Source organism: Oreochromis aureus, linkage group 2 (genome assembly GCF_013358895.1).
Source record: "Oreochromis aureus strain Israel breed Guangdong linkage group 2, ZZ_aureus, whole genome shotgun sequence".
In the NCBI taxonomy this organism is placed as follows: domain Eukaryota; kingdom Metazoa; phylum Chordata; class Actinopteri; order Cichliformes; family Cichlidae; genus Oreochromis; species Oreochromis aureus.
In genome coordinates, this window is record NC_052943.1 from 23,038,809 (window position 1) to 23,052,871 (window position 14,063).

Genomic DNA, 14,063 nt, shown 5'->3' on the forward strand with positions numbered 1-14,063 from the left:
GGTGACATCATGATGACTACATCCATCTTTTATATGCACTTTTATACTCTAGTTCTGGACTTGTTGTCTTTAGTAGTGCATTCCATCAGACTGAAGATTTTAAGTATTTTTTAATAAAACGTACAAATATATGTATTGGTTTGTTAAAAATTTATATTTTTCATTTTTTATTTTTGACTTCCATTATGGTCAGTAATGAACATTTTCTGTGATATATGTTATATTATATATTACTGGATTTTAAAATGAAAAAATCTCCAGTCAACATGAACTACAAATTTCAGTGTGAGAGAAAAACAAGACTAAAAGCATCATGTTGTTTGTGGACTTGTCAGGCTTGTGAGTCCGTCTGTAATTACACGACTGTCTGTCTCCTCTGACCGCCCTGCCAATCCATAATACCAGTAAACATTATGAAGTGCAGAGACATATGGCCATGCTCCAAACTCCTTTGGTGTGCCAGTGATAATATTGACCAATGTCAGCACTTAAGACATGTAGTTCAGGAGTTCAGCCTTTATTATTTATACCTGTGTTTAACTAGTGGCTGCACTGCATTGAATAAAGCCTTGTTTCACTGACTCTTCACAGTCTGGGATTAATCACTTTGCCATTTGCGTCAACAGGCACGCTAACCTCTCATTCAGTGCTGCCAATTCGGATATTTGGATTTCAAGGACATTGTTTACATTTGCACAGGCTTGACAGATTCAGTTCAAGCTGGTTTCAATAAAACAACATGGAGGGACATGAGCAATGCTAAAAATGGATTTTCTGTGATGTTAAATAAACTAAAGGGGTGGGAGTGTCAATAAATTTACCGACTCTGTTACCTTTTATGTGGAAATGTATACAGGAAGTTTGTTATCTGCAAAAATGAACTTATTGAGAAGGGCAAAGCCGTATATTTGCAGTTTAAATGCATAAATGTTCAATAATTTGTAACAGCAAGAAATCATTTTGGAAAAGGACAAAACATCACTTTAGCTCATCCCTGTTGTCCTCGGTGGAGGTCAGTGAATCGAGAAGCTTTCTTCTCTAAAAGTCATCTTTTAGACTGCTGCAGGGCTTTGACAGATGGCTCATCAATAATGCAGAATACCCTGATCATTACACGTCGACATGTGTTCAGAATCACCATGTTCAACAGTGGTTTCTCAGATTTACAAATGAGGTGACATACTCACAGTGAGCAGGACGAAAATAAAAAAGCGACCTTTTACATGTTGCAGTGGAGAAAGGAGAACCTTTCAGTACCCAGCAAGGAAACTCTGTTTAATATTCACAAAGCTTTTTTGCTACATAGTTTTCTTCTTGTACATTATTAATAGATACAATATCTGCCACAGAGATGACGCAGATTAGCAACACAAACACTGTTTTTTTTCAGTCTGCTCTTTTCAGACTGGAGACAGAGAGCATAAATGCCTTTCTCAGAACACTCCTGTCTGGGAGCCGTCAAGCACGAATCTGCTGCCATGCCAACCAGCAGCAAGACCAATCCCTCTCCAATATGCCTCTCCTCCAGTGGATTTGGTAAGAATGCTTTTCATCGTGCCACAGAAAAAACAGAATAACAGATGAGCATCTCGACTATACGGCTTCCCTCTCATCATAGCAAAGAGTTCTCACTCCAGAGCCAAACACATCTCCCACTGTTGTTTGTTTTAGCCACATTGATGTGAATTAGTGGAGAGGACATTAGACTCTTGTTAATCTGCGTCACATTGCACAGTGACATGACAGAGTATCAGTAACATTGCATGTGATGTTTTTTTGTTATAACAACCAGTGAAATGGAGGTCTAAGAGGAAGTTTTTGGGAATTAATTTTTAAACACACATAAAAGATAAAGTAGCAGACTAGGCCAGAGGCTTGTGTGTGTTTATGTGTGAGTGTGTATGTGTGTGTGTGGGGGGGAAAAGTGTTTGTGTTTGATAGAGGGAAAAAAAAGAGAGTGAGTGTAAGAGAAAGGCAGGCACATAGGTTTGCGATTCTGCTTGTGATTGCATGCACCGCTCATCTGTCTGCCAACCCTGGTATGTATCTTGGGATCTGAGCAAAACCTGTTGGGCTTTGTTGGGGGCTTGAGAAGGGTTGGACAAGGATACAAAAATGCTAGAGCTGGAGCAGTAGATGTGAAAATGACTTGCATGACCCTGGAAAAGGATGTTTTTATCGTCTTTGCCCCTTTCTTTGAGGGTGCTGACTAGTGCAGTCTTGTAAGGGCAGGACAGCACAAAAGTTGTCAGTCGGCACCCTGCCCTACTGTGCAACTTTCCCTCACAGAGTTTTGACAGCAACATTAACCTCATTCGTCAACAGGCACCTGGTCCATGGCAGGTGTGCTAAGGGGCTCAAATTACCTCCAGTCACACACTGAATTTTTAGTTTTTTCAATCAGCTGTTCATAAAGACAGATTTTTTTATTTGCACCAGAAGCATAAAGGCTGGCTGGCAAAACTATACAGCACTTAAGACAATTAAATTAGCTAGAAACCATATTTATATGGTTATAAACACTAGATCAACATCAGAGCCAAAATCACAAACACCTCATTAATTGATGGAGTTGAATTTCCAGGAACTGTCCATGGAACAGGGTTTACTCATTCGTGTCCACAGCCTGCTTTTTCTGCTACGCAGTGCTATCTACACCTTGTCAGCTCTGTAGAGAAGTACAGCGGTCATTCACATTTTTATCCATTAGGGGGCTCTCCAGGAATGACTAGTGAAGTTACCCTCCCCCAGAATCTTCCCCAGATTGAGCTCCATCATGCTAACCAGCAATTTGTGATATATTGGCAGAAAGGTACTGAGCATAATGTGGAATGCGTAAATGGGTAAATCGATCGGTGGGGCTTAGGATCCTATTTTAAAATGAATGGCAACAGGGGAAAATCCAAGTAGTAATTGAAAGTCGAATGCTCAATAAATTATAGAATGTACTGCATGTGTTTTTGTGTCTGTGCTGCTATGCAGAGGGTGTGGCATGTATCTTTCAAGCTGTTCTATGAGCTGATCCACACATCAAATATATATGTACTAAAAAGAAATGCTAATCTATACCATGCCTTTCCTGGGTGTAACAAATAACTGAGTTTTCAATATTCACACTCTGGCAGACCAAAGGGAGTTTCACAAATGACCACACTCTGACTGATTTTCAAAGATGGACTAAAACATAGATGGGACATGTCTTTACCTCAGACCAACATGTATCTGCCATGCCAACTGGGAAAGCTCCTATATGATCTCATTAAGAAAAGCAAGCAGAGAAAGTGCACTATAAAAGACTATATACTAAGCATGTATATTACTTCTGATGAAGTGCTGATGATGGTTATATTTTTCTATAAGCCTAATATAATACAATATTTTATTTAAAAAAAAAAGAATTGTAATCTAATTCAATTTCATTTAAGTAATATTGAAATACTTTCTGGGAGGATGGCCCCTTTGTTAGATAAAGTGAGGTCAGAAAACACAACAAAACAAAATAATTTTATGTTGCATTATTTTTTTATATGTATATTTTTTATATTTAATTTTTTTTGTTTCTTTCAAATGCATGGCCTTACTTGCATATTCCATCTTCAGGGTCCTCCAGCCCAAATCTCTCATCAAAGGTAAGCTGGATCCTCATGTTGCTGCTGGCCACTAGTCTCCAGACTAACACTGTATTCCTCGGATAAGTGTGCGGGAAGTCTGGGCTGTGGACCATTCCCTCTCCAGACACTGTTATAACTTTCTCCTGGTTAGAATCTTGCACTCCTAAAACAAAAAACAGAATGCAAAGACCATGTAACAGCTTAATATGTAAATCAGATTATAATGGCTAGCTGGTCCTTGACTACCGATAGGGATACTCATTTTATTGCATTTTAATTGACACGAGCTTGGTTTGAAAAAGACTTAAGGTTATAAACTAAAATATGAACATGTCTGCCACATTGTAAAGAATTATTATGCAGTTTAAAATAGTAAGGTGTTCACCACAAGAAGTGAGACAAAATAAGCGCTCACTGTTTCAGGCAAATCATTATGTGATTGTCCTCAGCCTTAGAGATAGGCTGAGGAAATTGGTCATTCGGGAGCCACTACTCCTCCACATCGAAAGGAACCAGTTGAGGTGGTTAGGCATTTGACTGATGCCTCATGAGCTCCTGGTATTTAAGGTGATTTGGATGTTCCCCTGGAAGGAGGCCCTGTGAAAGACCCAGGACATGCTGAAGAGATCACATCTCTCAGCTGGCTTGGGAACAGGCATTCCCAGGGTGTTCCCGTGGAAGAGCTGATTAAGTTGTGCAGAGCCAGCCCTGCCCTCTGCAACCCAGACCAAGTTACCTGGTTGCATGGATAAAAATTGAGTTTGAGTTTTAAAAAAATTGGGAAATGAGATAACCTGAAGGCAACCAATCAAAGAAGTTAAAAATTTGCAGTAAACGCAAAAACAGTCTCCAAAGAAAAATTCTACAATCATACTCTTTTATTTTTCCTTAAGATAAGATAAGATAAGATAAGATAAGATAAGATAACCTTTATTAGTCCCACACGTGGGAAATTTGTTTTGTCACATTTGTGACATTTATCATTTGTATGTGGATGTAATTAGATTTAATTGTATTGTTTTGATTCTTTGTAGAGTTAAAGAAACTGTTTTGACCAAACCTAATAATCCAACTGGAACCAGTGGCTACAGGGTTTTAATGACAATGACAACACAATGACAATGCTTGTCACTCAGACCCAGACTGCACAGACCCTGTCACCTTGACATGAAATATTGCCAGGATGCTTCCACCTGAGCCTCACAATCATTGTAAGACAACACCCTGAAACCATGCTGACTGCAGGGTCATTTTAAAGCCATTTAGTAAAATATAATTCAATATAAATAACATAAATACATGAGAAGCCATCTGCACAATTAAACACATTAAAATTACTATAATACATATCTTTTACATTATATATGTCTACTAGTGTAGTATTAATAATTATATCTGTATATAATTTATATGATTAATTATACTGTTTATTACTCATTACACACCTAAGTATTAATTATAACTGAAAAAAACAACTTTAACCATTGTTAAAGTATGTCAAAGGTATTAAAAGAGGATGATTGTTTTGCCTTTGCAGTAAAATACACATACACAATCTTTTAGTCTGCTTCTCTGTGAGGGAAATGCACTTTTTAAAGAAGCCAGGTTAGCTGTTTTCCCCAGGCGCATTCATTAAATGCAGAGACGCTATTGAAATTGGCACAAAACGCTGTAATGCTGTAGCTATATTTAAGTGAACAACATATAATCTGGCTTCAGGAAAAAGGTTCCTTTAAGCAAGGCCACATTTTCTATGATAAAAGTTTAAGCTTGTGTCAACACTGAAATATTTTGTTTTGCATAACAGAAATTGTTAGCAGAACAATTTACTAATATAAACACTCACTCGATATATTCCAATTAGCATTAACATGCTGTGCTGAAATTTTGATGACTTTCTGTCAAAGTTTACAATGATAAATTGATACCATCCCCAGCATGTCCTCGATTTATTTAAATGGTATTTATATTTGTACCGCTGATGAACATTCAGTATTCATAAAACAATCCAATGCATTTAACCATCAGATGAAGCAGCAGGGGCGTAATGTGTTCAGGAGAAGGAGTGTGCTGCTGGAAGTTTGGTAGTCCATTAAATGGATGAGTAACCATTTCCCCCGTGCAATACGGACAATTTTATGTTTAAAGCTTGACTACTCTTTATTTTGCCATAAATTTGACTAAGGACGTGATTCATACTCAGTGGCCTGATTCATTGTGAGGTTATTTGCATTACAAAAACATAGACAGGCTAGGTTTATGCCATGTTTTCACCCTGTATAATGTCAAAAAACAGTTCCACAGCAACTGAGTTTCTCTGAATGGTTCCAAGGATAACAAATCTCTCTGAAGGAGTGGTCACTGAAAGTAGGTAACAGAACCAACTTCAGCTGGGACTCCTTAACAAGCAGTTTCAATTTTGAAAATTTAAAGTCAGTAACTTTAAGCAAACACAGTGTTCACGCCCTTGTTGCTCTTCATGTCAAGTTTCATACGTGATTTACAATGAGAAGTTTAGAAGCTAGTCTGCTAGCTGAATTGACTGATTTAACATAAAGTACACATAAAGTTTAGAGACACTCACTGACTCGGACCTGATTTATATATACTAGATGTGTGCATCTTTGTCATGTAATATAGTCTGCTTAGCTTACATTTATAAAGCAACATGGGCATTACAAGAGAAAAGGGTTCTGATTGGTGTAAAAAGGCACACAGTCCTAAATTTATTTATTTATTTGGTTTAACTTGATTACTTTTTGTTCTTCTCTAAATGACTTGCATGACCTATCAGACAGAATATGCATTTTAAAAAAAGAAAAAAAAGACACTTTTAGGAAAAAAAAATTACTTCACATTGCAATTACCACTTTGATGTCTTCATTTCGGTTTGATCGTGTGCCAGGTGGGAAAAACTGAATGACTATATGCCAGATCCAAAGAAAAACAAAGCCCAGGCATGAATTCTCAATGAACAGGCTCTTTCATAACTATGTGAGGAGTATACCCTCAAGTACAAATTGTCTCATCCAACGAGGGCCAACTTTCAGGGTTGATCCTACTCCTTGCAAAACTGCACATGGAGTTCTTGCAAAAACAGGCATTTTCAAGTATTATTAAAATAAAAGTCATATGTTCTTCATCAGGCTACACATACTTAATAACAACAAGCTTCGAAATAAATAATTAAATCTTTAATTTTCATGATCTTTTAGACTATGGTTTATTTATCACATTGTGTGCGATTGACTCTTTTTCTATCCACTTGCTGAGTCAAGAGGAAATAAGGAGATAACTTTCATGCTATTAAAGCTTTGTTTGCCATCACAATGACATCTTTTAATTACATCCCCATTACAGTGAGGTTCATTTGGTCCATTTGGTATTTAGTGTTTATTAAACAGAGATAACCCAAGTAACTACAAAATGATTTTTTTAATTGTTGATTTTATGTATTATAGACAAAAAACAAAGCAAACTCTATCTGGCCCTGTCTAAAAAGCAATTGCTTCTCCTTGTGAAATCATAAAATTAACTGTGATTAACCACCGCATTTGGATAGTTGAGTTCAATTTCACTAGCCACACCCAAATCTGATTATTGCCAGACATGCTGAGTCAAGAAAACACTTAAATGGAACCTGTCTTATAAAGTGAAGTAGCCTAAAAGATCTCAAGAAGCAACATAAATGCTATAATCTAAGAAAACAGCTGAGAAACAAAGTCATTGACATCTATTAGTCTGGAAAGCATTACAAAGAAGACTCCAGTGAAGCAGAGTGAAAGCCATTACCCACAAATTGGAACAGTGGTAAACAGCGAGGGGAATGGATAAGCGATTTAGTGATTCTGTTTCTATTATTGATATTACTTATCATTTCGAATCCATCAATATCAATTCTCAATGGGTATCATTGGCTCCACTTTGAATCACCGCCATCATCAAAGCAGCATACCAAAGACATTACAGTCATGCAAATAAATTGCATGCCGTCTGGTCAAAGGTGTTTCCCCTCTTTGCTGTGATCAATGTTGGGGTCATGACTCAAAAAAAGTAATGTATTACACATTACACAGAAAAAATTCTTGAAAGTAATGCAGTACGTTACTTAATTACTCCCACGAGAAATTAATTTGTTACACTACTCGTTACATTCCTCGCATTTCTCTGTAAAATGACCTGAAACGCATTGTCTCATGATCACCATTTAATGATATGAACCTATAGGCTATAGTCCCACACACCAACACAAATCCCTGTCCTAATGAAGACACATATGATCTTTCTCTAAGTATGCAAGTATGAACACAAACTTGACAATACAAAGAAAAGATGAAAACAAGCACAAAGGGACTTTAAAAGCAATCAGCACAGTGATTTTACTTTAGAAACATGAACAAGTAGAAATGAAGGCTGCAGCCTGACTGCTCTGTTTGTTACCTGTTGAAGTTCAGGGTCTGGCTGCTGGGCTGGGGCTAGCTTGGCATTAGCATGTTGTCTATGCAACTGTTTGCGAAAAGTTGACATACTGTAATTGTTTCTGTCCAGATCTGTTTCCACTTTACCATTGTGCTCTTGTCCTTTTGTGCAATAAAAACAAAAGTAATGTCCATATCCACGCTGTAGACAGCGTTTATTTTCCTCCTCCAGCAAATGAACTGAAATCAGTTGATTGTAGCACAAGTGCAAATGGAACCAATACGCAGAATCGATAGGCAAGCAAACTAAGAGTTCCAAGGGACTGAACTACTGAACTATTGAGATTCCCTAGTGTGGTTAGTGTGGTTAAATTAAACCAAGAGCACATCAACAACTTATCCAGGAGGCCACAAAAGAAGCCAAAACAACATCTAAACTAACTGCAGGCCCCACTTGTCTACCATTAAAATTTGATGATCTGATCATTTAAGTGCAAAAATGCAAAAAACTGAAGAATTATTAACAGAGAAAATATTTTCCTAGGTACTCTTTCCTAAAAATGATGAAATATGTCATCATAGGCTCTGATATAAAGGAATTAGGTCCTGATGAAAAGGTATTCCAGATATCTTCATGGATGAAATCACAGTTAATCCAGAACGTCTGCAAACATCCTGCCTCATCCTTATGTGTTTGCATTCCTCTTTGGTTCAGGTCTTTTACCATGAAGCTGAAGAATGAATTATCTGAGTGATTCTTCTTTTTGGATCTTTTGTGCACTTGCATCAAAGCAGAGAGTCCTTAAAAGTGAAAGTACATCACCTAAGAACCAACATCTGATTAAAGTAGAATCCACATGGTAAAAAAAACAGCCTCCTTTTTTCATATAAATACTGTCTTTTCATGCTTTTTCCTTTTCAGCCTTCTCATTGATAGCCTCCCTCTGTAATTTATCCTTAGTGCACTGTAAATTGCACAGACACGCTACCACTCAGGCCATGTTCTGGGTGTAACTTTGACTTGAAAATGACCTCACACTCAGGGTTAACCAATGTCATCTAATGATCAGAGATGTGGTCCCCTAGAGTGAATTACCTCAAACATGACTTTTCCTTGACCTACTTTTTCCTCTGTGAGTAAAGTAGAGTCGACTATTAAGGGAGGAAGTGACTCTGAATAAATAGGAGCCTATACACTGCAGCCATTGTGCTTTGTTCACACATTAGTGGGTGAACCGTTCATGCTGTTAAACATTAACCTTTCCCCTGCTAAAAGAAAACTCAAATGCCCATACAGAAAACCATGATTATGTGAACACTTAGATTAGTAGACGCAGGGACAGAAATATGAAAATAGTAAGATATATACTACTCTTATAACAGGATTTATAACATACATCTTAACAAATAATGAGGCCCTAACAGTTACACAGTAAAAGTGGATTGAGTACTCAAAAACTCCCAAAGACCATGCACACACATATGCACCCATATACAAGTACACACTTGCATTTAAACCCAGATGCTTTATTAAATGCAATATAGCTTTAAGCAAAGATTAACTAATGATAATGGCTCCTTTGTCCAAGCTGCTGCATGTTTCTCATAAACAACCAGATGGAAGAATGAAAATCATTTATCCTGGCTTTTGTTAGGTTCACTAAATTCATCTTTCTTCACATTCTAAAATGACTGTATCTCATTAAATTAATCCCTAGCTTAGGAGTTTATCTGGCAGTAATATTGCTTATAGTACGGTAGCAGACATAATTTTGGCCTAGCAAGCCGCTATTCAAACCTGAGAAAGCAATACATATGTTTCTCATGTGGGGTTATACATAAACAGTTTTAAAGGAAAGCCTGTCTTTTTGCTGTTTTAACAGTTGAAAAATTAACTGACTGAATTCACAATAAATCAGTATGAATGTATTTTCAGCAAGTTAATTAAATGATTTTATAATTTTGACCATAGCTGGTAAAAGATTGGCCCAATACTTTCTCAGCCTCACATAGATCACAGATAACCACTCACGACAGCTATTTCCTGCCTGGTAATTGACAGCTGAGTCACTATGATACTAAATCCAAATTTCAGCTGTGTTACTTATTGATCAAAATGAATGAGGAGCCTCTGTGCAACAGAGCTGCAGCATTTTTGATGAAACTGTACCTAACAAAGAATTCCCTTCTTTTACTGCATGTGTTCCAGCTTCAATGCAATCAGTCCAACATCTGTTGCTTATTAAATTAGTGCAGTGGTTACTACAGGTGCAGTAAATTCCCGACCTGCTTAGGATATTTATTGCATTTGGGTTTACAGTCAGCCAGGCAGAAAAAAAGGAGCTGAAACATGCCATGAGAAGCTTTCATACCATTAAAAAATAATTTGGCTCTGCGGAACCCTTTAATCTGCCAGACATAGCTTCTGCATGTTGGGCAGAAGAGGAAGCACAGCAGGTTTAAAAAGAATACCCCAAAAGTTGTAGAAACTTGCAGTTGCACCTTTTGTGTAAAAACAAAACATTTTCAAAACCACATTTGTAAAGCTAGAATTAACAAAAACAACAATTTCTAAAACCTGGAAGCTTCACACGTGATCTAAAAAGTTTGAACAGTTTTAAGATTTGTGTCATTATCTAGTGTTCTGCTAAATATGAAGCATGTTTGAATTCCCCTTTTGTTCTTCAGACAAAATAACATTTTCTGAGTTCTGTGAAAAGGGCAGTTTTGCACAGGGTTCAATGCAGTACTTTGCAAATCAAAAAGTATCGCTCACAGGTATTTGATATGACTTAAGAGGGTAAGTAGCATAAATGTGCTGCTGATCAAATGCACCTGATTAACTGATCATTAATAAGTATGAGCACCTCTATAAATTCAGAGGTTTTAGTAGTTTGCTGATTTGGAGCATTCCAATGTGTGTTTCAATACAATGGTATGACTTCCCAGGGGTAGAAGTCACAGCACCCTATGGTCAGAATATGCAATGCTCACAGAAATTGCAAATGGGAAAAAAAAAGAAAAACAAATGTCTCAGGCTTGCAAGGTTGCACCTGACCACAAGACTTGTGGAACAATATCCTTTGAACAGAAGAAACCAAAGTGGAGACGTTTAACTAAATGCACAGTGCTGGCAAAAACCAAACCAAACACAACATTTTTACATAAACACCTGATCCCAACTGTAAAGCACAATGGTGCAGGGGTGATCATTTAGACTTGTTTTATGGATTCAACACTCAAAAAAATGAAATTGGGCCGTTGTTACATGTACAAGATTCAAACATGTCATTTGAACTAAATAATTACATGTTTCTATGGTGAACGTAATTAAATCATGTAGCATCTGCATGAAATTCAGCAACTTAATTTGTTCTTGTTGAGAGGACAGGATACAATCTAGTAAGAGTGGTTCGTTGCCTGGACTCACGGAATTCACAAGATCACATTAGATGTCAAACTGCAGGAAAATCGCTGGAGTTTTAAGAGGCAGACAACCACACACACACCACGTGTATGCTATCGCTTTTTACTGTGGTTTAACCTGTCAAGGACAAAAACGTATAGAAAATTCTGCATCAACCCTTGTAATCATAGCTTTCCTAGTTTTGCTAAGCCTGGATTGACAGCTTGGTGGTGTGATAGTTAGTGCTGTTGCCGCACAGCAAGAAGGGCCTGGGTTCAAATCCACAATCTGGCTGGTTTGCTGTGTGTAATTAGAGTTAGGTTAATTGGTGATTCTAAATTACCCATGAATGTAAGTGCCAATGGTTGTTTGTCTCTATGAAATCATCAGCCCCCATATCAGTTCATTAAGCAAGACTAACAGTAACTGCCTTGATTAACAAAGTAGTTGTTCAAACAACAAGATTTCATTATGTTTTCCTAAAGTTTTTAACTTGTGTAGAATGAATTAAAACAAATTTCACTCTACATACTTAAATAAATGACTTCAAGTCAGTGCAAGTATACTACGTTGATCCAACGTAATCTGATTACATTAAACCACCAAATGCCAAATGTTTAGGTTTAGCATGGTCAAAAATGGCTTATTGTACTTGGTGAAATCACGTGGAAAAAGGTGCCATGATTAAATTGTGTTCATCCAACAACAGATTTTTTTGAGTGAAGATTTGGGAACTTAAGGGAACTTTGCTTAGACAGAAACCTCACTGAAGTAAAGCAACATTATAAAGAAGAGTGGGCCCAAATTTCTCCACAAAGATATGGGACGCTGATAATGTGTCAAGTGAAAGCTTTCTTTTTTATATGACTGAAATTTTGACCCTTGATCTTCAACCTCAAACAGGTTTCTTCCCAATTCAAGAAGCTGGCTGTGGCTCAATAAAGTGAAATATCTTCCAGGTATATCATGTTTACAAGAATAGGGTGATCATATATCATACAAAATTTAAAATGTATTATTAAAAGTCATCTGAACAATTTATATAAGTGTAAAACATAAAAGAAAACAAAAAGGCAGTCTGTGTGATTCCAGGTAGTAACTTACACACTGATCCCAAAGGACATAAGTGGATAAGACAGTTTACTGGACTTGCAATGATTAATTTGGGAAATTTATAATATGGTACTCAGAAAACCTTTTTCCTTTCAATGTTTTTACACCAACAAAGGGAGGAAAAGATTTGCCAAACACAAAGAGTTATGCTCGTGTCCGTTTCACTTTTCAAACCTTTTAAGCACCAAGTTCTATCATTATGAAGTGGAAAACTATTACCTGTAAAACATTTTAAGTGAGGGAGTTATAGGTCAAAAGATATGGAATCAGTCCATGCACTAAAAGACTGGTTTTCTTGAGTGTTAATGTATTAATGTGATACTGTTGATCCCCTGCAATGAAAGGTTGGTTTTTCATGAAACTACCTACAGAGAAGCCAGAAAAGTCATGGTTGATGACCTCAGAGCATTTACCTTCTAGATTTGAATGGATGGTCGTCCTCCTTTAGCCACAAGATCAACTTGACTAAGTAGAGATGCACAACATCTGTTCACACCTGCTGTAGAACATTTGTAGATTATATCAGATGGCCCATTTGATATTACTGGCCTGTCTGTGTCTACCTAAAACCCTAAACAGAAAGGATATTCACCTTTTCATTTACTATTATCAAAAATAAAGTTTGGTTTGTTGTTTTCCTTATATTATTTTCAGCAAATGATACAAAGCATGTGCTGCTATAAATTACTGGTATATGATTTGCTAAAAGCACTGCATTGCAAAAATGAACAATTAAAATGTAAGCTACGCTATTAAGATGAAAAGGAAAAGTGAGAGCTTTGATTTTCTGGAAAAGTAAAGCACATCAAATTTAAGGGTAAAAATTACTGTGAGACTATAGTTGGTAGATAACAATTAAAATACAAAGTAGTATATCTGAATGCATAAAATAGCTTGTGCTAAAACCCCCCCCCCCCACTAAAGTTATATTATTAAGAAGTCCTCAAGCCACCGATGGCTGTGAAAGATATCCTTAATGCAATGCACACAGTGCTATCTGAGAAATGATTACAAATTGTGATAAGGTTTTCCAAAGCCACAGCTGCAGGCTGTTGACAGTGAATGCACAGGAGTGAGCAAGGTCATGTTATGATTGCACACTAGTGGCAGACACACCAAACCTAAACTGAAGTCTTTCAACCCCCCTTTGGTCCCATCTAGCCACTAGCCACCACACAACAGCCTCTCCTCAGATTACAATGCTTCCACGCCCCTCAATGATTTCTTGGAGCCTCTAATTAGTGCACGCACTTGTGTTTGGCGTTCAGAAAAAGAAAGATTGAGTGTCATTGTTTTTACTACGGCCATCTATTTGTGCTGACCCTCTGGAATTCTGTGTCTGAGCCTGGATTTAGACATGATATCAGCATCAAAATCAGCCATTAAGTGAAGAATAAATTCACTCAGCCTCATTACAGTTCTTTATCATTTATGAAGTCTGTAGTTACTCACTGTTGCCTAATTCAAACTGACAATTTCCGAATCATTCTAGTTTTGCACAAGTTACAACAGTGT

General features: G+C 37.1%; 1 protein-coding gene across 1 annotated transcript in view; it reads right to left on the reverse strand.

Moving 5' to 3' along the window:
- pdgfc (platelet derived growth factor c) overlaps nucleotides 1-14,063 on the reverse strand; it is a 48,011-nt gene that overhangs the window by 15,495 nt on the left and 18,453 nt on the right. Inside the window, exon 2 of the mRNA XM_031757909.2 lies at nucleotides 3,582-3,774. Within this exon, the coding sequence (XP_031613769.1) occupies nucleotides 3,582-3,774 (193 nt within the window). The remainder of the gene's footprint in view (nucleotides 1-3,581; nucleotides 3,775-14,063) is intronic.